The following is an 8,266-nucleotide window of genomic DNA, read 5'->3' as shown; positions in this document are numbered from 1 at the left end:
CTACAAAGGCAAATCAGCTCCGACTGAACAAACGGTGGTGCCCGAGGGAAAAAGGGAAGAAGCCGAGGCGAAACGAGCACTCGTGTTGTCAGTGGGCAAAAAGATGAAGACAAGAGAATCTACTAAACTAGAGAAATCGAACAAATCAAAGAGTGACGGAAAACAAAGAAAAGATACTGGGTGGATGACAAACGCCCCGCCGGCGTTCGTCAGAGGGTTATGGCGAACACAGCGTGAATCCATGCTGTGTCAAGAGAAAACTGAAAACAAGTCAATCATAAACGTTAGATATAGTTTTTCCATTTTTGAGGTCATCCTGGCTACCATTTCTTCACCCAGCGATGCCCAGCCACTAACTATTGAAGGGAAGAAAAATGCTGAAAAGTAAAGAATCTGAAAGGGATGTCATTACGGAGGGAACAAATCAATCAACGGTTCCCCTTTGTTAAAGCCCACGGGGTGTTGAAACGCCATTGGCATATGAGGGTGGTTAGCTTTCCGGAAAGGTTTTACAACAGAGGAAGCGCACCCTTTCAACTTAGACACCCGCTCTCTTTCTTGGAAACCCGGGGCGCGGGTGAAAGAGAGCTGGTCGAAAAAACCTCTCGGGCACCTGCAAAAACATTGAACCTGCAAAACATTGGATAGAATCACAGTCGCGTGGCATTCTTGACCGCCTTGAAAACAAACTGCTTTGCTGATCTGCCATCGTGTGGCATGGAACAGCTTAAACTGAATCAACATTCTGAAAACCACTTCACCGTGGACCAGACACCGTCAGGAGTTCCGGTTCTCAGGGTTGGGTGGGTGGGCGTTTTTGCGTCAGAGACCGCATTAAACCCACTAAGATTACTTACTGGATTTGTATCCAATTCCATAAGAGACAGAAGTAGAAGGAGAGAGAACGAATAATCATTCGGTAAAGAGATAACAAACACACATACATGTGACATCACATTTGTAGAAAACCACTTCAGGAGCATATCGGCACACAAGGTGCACTGGACCAACCGTCCTGGGTACACCCGGGTCCGGGGTACCAAAATACATTCGGACCAGACATCTCGGACGAAACCCGGACATGCATTCGTCAGAAATCCCCGCACCACACACTGCATAGCAGTGAATGTGCGTCGCTCACTCGGAAAGCCGGCCGACCACATGGTACCCGACCCCTCGCTCGGACCCCCTCCCGTGTAGACTTTCAATCCCTCCAGAAAATCATGTACCATTCGATTGCCTCCGTCGAAAAGACTTCGCCAATGAAATGCTACCGACCTGTGTGAGATGTGTCGCGAAAGAAGGAGGCCGAGGGAAGTGAGGGAGGCGTGGCCTGAGGTGGGGCAGGTCATGGCATGATTCTTCGCGACCCCGATGGGAAGCGGCAAGGCAGGCACGCGACTACAGCCGCGTGGCCGCGTAACTGGGGTTCCGTTCGTCCACCCTTCGCGTCCAGTCGCGTGTGGGACACGTCACGTCGTCTACATCTCTGTTGTGTGTTTTTTCTTGTGGCTTGGCACCGGTACCGGGGAAGCCCCCATAGCGCGCGGTTAGCCAGAAACCACTCTTGCATCTTTTCTTCCTTCGAAGTTCTTCATCTCATGGTGTGCGTGTGTGTGTGTGCGGGGTTGGTCGTCACACTTCTCCGCCCTCCTCGCGGGGCCGCTCTTCGCATAGCGGGCAACCACGTTTGACGGAGAAACGGCACACCGATGGGAGCTACACGCTCCACCTCCAGCGACCCCGTCGCGTCAACCCCAAAGTGGCGCGAGTAGGCGTCAGCCGGATTCTGCGCACCCTCGACGTAGAAAACACTACGTCGATGCCTCTGTCATACCAGCAGGTCACATGTGTACTGAAAAGTTTGTTCAGTGCATAGCCTCTGCCAATGCCACTGAAACCGTTCAGGTGCTTTTGTGCAATCACAATCGCCCGGTGATCCGTTGCCAGCGCGATGCGTGCACCATCGGGAACGCGATGGTGTTCCACAATGCAACGCAGCATCAGTTGCGCTGCGCGAGGTTCCGCATGTGCCGAGTACCTCGCCTGGAACCGGTCCGTCTCGAGGTCCGGATCTCCTAGTTTGCCGTCCGGATTCCTATGGCATTGTTGCTGGTATTTTCGCAGTTTTTCCAGCACGCGGGTCGCCTCGCCGTCCTCACCGCAGAGCTGCTGCTCCAGGTCCTCGGTCCAACGTTGTCGATACGTCCACACTTCAGCGGCGCCGGCCTCGCGCAGGTGAAGGACCGCACCCCAGCCTTCCAGCGACGCGTCGGTGAAACACACCGCGTCGTAGGCCGCCTCGTCATAGGACGGGTGACGCTCATTCGATATTTTCCACCACTGGTTGTGCACAAGTGCTCCGCCAATCTCCTGGAGTGTGCGCGAAACCGCCGAGTCAATGTATGGAACTGGGTCGTCCCAGTCGAAGCCCCGAAACGTCAGACGGAATATGCCGCGGTAGGTTCTCAACAGCTTGAAGGCGCGAGCCGGGTTCACCTGGGTGGTGTGGAGTGCGAAAAATATCAGCGAGATCAGTGACGCCAAACTGCGGATCGTGTGGGAAGTTTTTCGCAGCGCAATCTGCATCTTCGCCACCGGTCTTGACCGAGTTCCGAATCAGACGTTCATGTCCGTTCCACACGTATTCCTCACCGAGAAACACCGTATTGGCACCTGCCATCTGCAAGATCGCTTCGTCGGACATCACCTCCAACTCGTCACGGTTTGGTGATGTCATGAGGTTTGCCGCCTTGATGCGCGCCACGACCGCGCGCACCGCCATCAGGAACTCACGTTCCTCACCTTCTTTCGCTGCGATCAGAATGTTGTCGATGAGGGTGGTGATGGTGACTGGCGTGTCGATGTCGACGATCGTCCAGCGTCACGGCCTGACCCACTGCAACGCTCCACCGCGCACCGGTCGGGAGCGTCCGCAGACGGCAGCATCGCCCGTCATGTCGTGCTCGAAAACGAACTTGTTGCGGAGTGTCGCCGCGATCGGGATAGCGTCGTAATAAGCTTCGAAATCGATCTGCAGCATGTAGCGGGCGTATCGCAACCGCTGCCGCCTTCCAAGGCGAGTGTCGTAGTGGACGCGTGGCACGTGATGTGTCGGGATCACCCGATTCAGCAGCGGCTCCGTGATGAGGCGCCGTCTGCCCTTCAACTCGGGCACCGTGAACACGTTCACGCCATGCACTCCCTCAGGCAGTTGCGCCTGGGTACCCAACCCGTTGGCAGGACACGGCTCGAATTTTCCCATGTCGACTGCCTGGCGGATCTCGTCCGCTGTCAGGGCGCATTTTTTGATGGTCCGCGAGGTCCGCAATCCGTCATAGAAGCAGGGATCCAGGAAGCACTGGATCCGGCGAAGAAAACGCTTTGTGGAGGCGCGTTTTGTCGGCATCATCAGCACCGCCTCCATATCCAGCGGCGTGTTTTGTTTCAGCGCAGCGGCCAGTGCTTTACTAGCGCCGGCCTTTCCGCCATCACTCGGACGAACCCGGACATGCGATCCACCATGTCCGACACCTCTTGCGGTGCAATCGCGAGGTTCGCACATGACGATTCCTGGGAGCGGAAACGAAACACCGAAGTCGCCGCTTCTAGCGGGTCTGGAAACAGCGCTCTTCCTGCGTTTTCCCTTGCGGTCTCGGCCTCCACCGCAGCGCTGCTGGCCATACCCAAGGTAGCGCAGCAGCGTGGCTTGTTTGGCGTGGCCTGATATCGTCATCAAGTCCTTCAGCGGGACACCCGCTTCCGCCATGCAGCGGAGTGCGCCTTTTCGAATCGAGGGCAGCTGTGCGCCTCGCATCTCTGTCCGCACCTCGTGTGCGATCCGCGACCTCAGCTCCTCCGAGTGAGGCGCGAACAACTCCTCTGATGGTTTCCGTTTTGCCATCATCTCTTGCAGCGTGGCTGCAAGGTCTCTGGTCAGCATCGACGGCACAGGGTATGGACCCCTCGTCTTGGCACCTTTTCCTTTGCGTATCGTCAGGGTGATTCGCACGCACGGCTCCTCCTCTGCGATGGTGGTCGCTCTCCTCCTGCCGCGGTGGTCCGGTTCCGCCGCGGGTGTCGGAAACACCGTCACGTCCTTCACCCGAAGCGTGGATATGTCGCACGCTCGCGCGGCGAATCCCCACATCATCGCCAAGAAAAGTGCAGCCCGAGGATGGCCTAGGCGAAGTCGGTCGAGGATTTTCTCGACCTGCATACGCGATACGAAAGGAGGCGCGTCTGGCACCGACTCCTTCATGAAGCGCTGCGCCGTGCCAAAAGCGCTTCGCCATTCCGGGTCGTCCTGGAGGCGAATGCCTCGCGACTGGGTGGAATAGAGCGGCAAGTCGCGCAGCGCACCCGCTACTCCCGCAAACGCCTTCGCTGTCGTTGCCCACTTCCATTTGCGTGCCCGAGCGGTCGACAAGATCAGGTCGATACACGCCGACGGAAGACGCATGAGCATCTGCTCTGAATTCATGCATTTTATGCGCGTCAGCCATCGTAGATGGTGTGCGCGCGTGTCCGGCCTCACAAGACTCCATGCCAGCTGTGAGACGTGTGGCGGTTTCGCGCTGAAGAGGAACCAGTTTCTCGGGCAGGCCTCTGCTTCCTCTGCTTGCGAAAGAGGCCTGCCCTGCATGTTTAAAGGGTTTGAACGGATATCCTCGAGTGCTCGTTTCGCCTCCTCCGATATGTTTGCGTCGACATCGGCGTATCCATCACCTTTCCTGTTGCCAGGAATCCTGGATGTCTCGCCTTCATCGCCTTCATCGTTGATGTCCGGATCGACGTTCACTCCATCACCTGGCCATCTTTTCCGTCTGGTCAGACGTGGCGCTGGATCATCCGAACGACCTTGATGTGTCTCCGGCGTCGCACCTCTTGGGCGAGGCACGTATCGGGACGCGTGGCGTGACGCACGCTGTGGCTTTGAGGTCGGGTAATGCGTCATCCCGGCGGGAATGTACACACCCACCGTCGCCTCCGACGCCACCTTTGTGAGGACGTAATAGCTCGGGTATCGCACACCGTTCATGTCTTCCGGTGCCTCACGGAGTCTCGCTCCGAGGAGAAACTTATAGTTTCTAAACTGGTCAGATAACGCCGACATCGAGGGCCCTCGAACGAGATACAATTCGTCGATCGGAGGGTCCATCGACACCTCATCGGCTCCGTTCTCCTCACGGAAAATCACCTCATTCGGATCGGTCGGTGATGGATCCACGATGTGGATCTTCTTGTGGAGAAGTTTCAGCATCTCTTGAACACTATAGGGTTGCAGCGGTGTCAGTTTGTGTCGCACACGCTGCTGTCCAACGGCTGTGTCACTCATACCGCGCGCGACACCATCACCGGCTCTCGCCAGAGCCGTCGCAGCCCATAGGTGATCCAAAACGAATTCGTATACCTTCCTGGCGTGTTTGTTTGCCTCTGCGAATGTTTCTTCTATCCACTCAGAGATGCATTTCCCTTGTGGAGATGGTGGTGATGGATTCGCCGGCACGTTTTCAGCTACACTCACGGTCGCGTTCGTTGGCATACTCCCTGGGATGTTCTCTGGGACAATCCTCTGCTCATTTTCTGATTCTTTGTCGGGAATTTTCGCCGATGCGTTCTCAGGCTCGTGAGCCACGACTCGTGCTGATACGCTGGTTGTTTTATTGACGGGTGCATTGCCTTGCAGTGCTGCAGCACGTGCGTCGGCACGCGCGATCGCATCAATCAGCAGTATGTCCTCATCATCGGATGAGGGTTCGTTTACCAGTGGGGAATGTGATGTGTTTTCCGTCACTCGAACTGGATCCACGGACGTTTGTCTACCACGTTTCTTTGCAGCCTTACGTCTTGGAAGCGGAGCATCCATCGAGGACCTGTCCGGACGTTTTCGGGACGACGCCTGCGATGTCGATTTTCTCTCCTGTGGTGTGCGCCTCGTTCGCGCAGCTCGGTCCACGTTCCTCTGCATCCTGGTTTCCTTTTTCTTCTGTCTCGAAGATGGTTTTGGAATGCTCTGGACCGCTCGTGTGGTGCGTGTCGTGGGTCGTTTCCGATTCGGCGGAGACTTTTTCGACTGCTTTAAACCACCGCCTCCGTGGAGAGCGTCGTGTGATCCGGATGATTGGACTGCGTCATCCATTTTTGCACGCTTCCATGGCATCTTTGCGATTTCATCGTAAAAGAAATCTTTCCTAGATACCGGGTGGTTCGTGAGCACCTTTCTCATTTTCGTGAGGAAATAATCACGAGGCGGGTGATACTGCGACGCCGCAAAAATAGTCGTCGCAAACACCGTGGCAAATCACGCCGGTGATCGACCATTAATTGTAAATAATGACTGAAAAATGCCGCGGACATGAACAACCCACAATCATTGCTATAGCGTTCCTGACGTGGCGAAAATTGTTTCACCAAACGCAAAGCCGGCCAAACCTTTTGAGGTTCTCATTGAGTTGTTGCTCCAAAATTGGGGATGGTGCGGAATCATAAAGGGATAACTGAATGCCTGTTGCATCCTCGTCGTCTTGCTCCAAAATGCCCGCTATCCAATGCTTCATAATAAAGATTGGAAAATACACAAAGCCGTGCTTGCGCACCATCTTCGTAAGTTGTTGGGTTTTATCACGGTCCAAGTAAACCATTGTATCCGACGGAACGATACGTTTTGGTGGGAGGTACTGCTCGTAAATTGCGTCGAGTTCTATGTTTGATGTTTTGCCTTCGAGCATATCGCCGCCCCACACCTCCTTGCCGAATTCGCGGGCAATATTCGACATATTTTTTGATGTGTGTGTGGATTCCTCCTTCAAAACGACGGCTGCCGTTCCGTCGCGCATCAGTTTTTGGATTTTCCTGCGGTTCGCCTCCTCGGTATGTGTGGCCTCTGCCTCCTGCGCCGCCGTTGCCGTAGCCGTTTCGCCTGCCACCGTTTGTATAAGTTCGTCCTTGGTAACTCTTTTGGTTTGTTTGGCGCGTTTGCGTGCGCATGCGTTCGTTCAATATCCGGGAAGCAAGCTCACGATCATTGGCGTTGAGGGCGTCCAACTTTGCGTTAAGCGTAGCGGCGAATTCTTCCCAGCTGCTCAAGTCCAAAGCTCCAGTTTGTGATCCGTCCGGGCCCAAAATGGGTGCGTATTGCGCCCCGCCCTCGAGCAGGTCGTGTTTGTCATCTTTTGCCCGCCTGAACAATCTTTGCGATTTCTTTTCATGGCCGCCACCTCCCTGGATATTTGTCGCTGTGTTATCCGCCTCTTTCCGCGCCTCCTCTAGCGCAATCCGGTTGAAACGCGCCAACCGAGCCGTCTCAGGAAGTAGAGGGGTGTCCACTTTTGAGAGTATTTCGCGCCACTCCATGTTGTCACCTTCAAGCGCGCTGGTAATAAACGTGTTGTAACGATATAAACGCGACGTGCTTGGCTCATGTACAAAGAATTCGTACCAAAGAGTGATCCGCTCTGCAAGGCTCATCTCCTGAGCCCCAGGCCCCGCAAGGCCGAGCAGGATTACCGCGGATGCTGCCATGATCGGTGTGAGAAGTTTTGCTTCGATGGACGCCTCTAACCTTGCCTGTAGTCCTTCCATTGGGTCCGCTACCTCGCTCAAACGCTGCAAGAGTCTCTTGTTTCTATCCTCCGTAGATACGATACTTTCGCATTTCCTTATCGGAAAATAACGATTGCGCGTGCATCATTTCCCTCTGGATGTTGCGCGGGTGTTCCTCAAAGGTCGCCCTGCTGTCATATGATCTGGCAGATGCTGACCCGTCCCCTTTGCCTTCGAGCAAGCCGGTGGCCATACCCATGCACAACTCGATAAATTGGTTGTGATCAATGCTTCCTCCGAGGTACATCTTTTTTATCGTTGAGGCTGAGGTTCGGGTTTCGGGATTTGCAAAATAGACTTTCATTTTCTCATCAAGCTCCTCCTCTGTGAGTCGTCTGGTTGGCTCCATTGTTGCGTTGATGTTTGATGAGTCGTCTGATAAATTGTCTGATAAATCGTCTGGTAGATTCCCTGATAAACGGCGTCTGTTTAAACTTTGTTGGCGTAACTGAGCGTGCTTCAATTTTTGTGTAAGAATTCGTTTTTGCGTCAGAGACCGCATTAAACCCACTAAGATTACTTACTGGATTTGTATCCAATTCCATAAGAGACAGAAGTAGAAGGAGAGAGAACGAATAATCATTCGGTAAAGAGATAACAAACACACATACATGTGACATCACATTTGTAGAAAACCACTTCAGGAGCATATCGGCACACA

The 8,266-nt window shown here is 54.4% G+C and overlaps 1 protein-coding gene across 1 annotated transcript; it reads right to left on the bottom strand.

Moving 5' to 3' along the window:
- Positions 1–7,627: 7,627 nt before the first annotated feature.
- Positions 7,628–7,909, bottom strand: JKF63_02763 (uncharacterized protein; the record flags this gene model as incomplete). The annotated part of the gene is made up of 1 exon (XM_067898787.1): positions 7,628–7,909. The coding sequence occupies one exon, from the start codon at positions 7,907–7,909 to the stop codon at positions 7,628–7,630; it is 282 nt and encodes a 93-aa protein (XP_067754944.1).
- Between the last annotated feature and the right edge of the window lie 357 nt (positions 7,910–8,266).

The sequence above is a fragment of the Porcisia hertigi genome, chromosome 32 (genome assembly GCF_017918235.1).
Source record: "Porcisia hertigi strain C119 chromosome 32, whole genome shotgun sequence".
NCBI classification, from domain to species: Eukaryota; Euglenozoa; class Kinetoplastea; order Trypanosomatida; family Trypanosomatidae; genus Porcisia; species Porcisia hertigi.
This window is presented reverse-complemented; position numbering and strand designations above follow the sequence as displayed.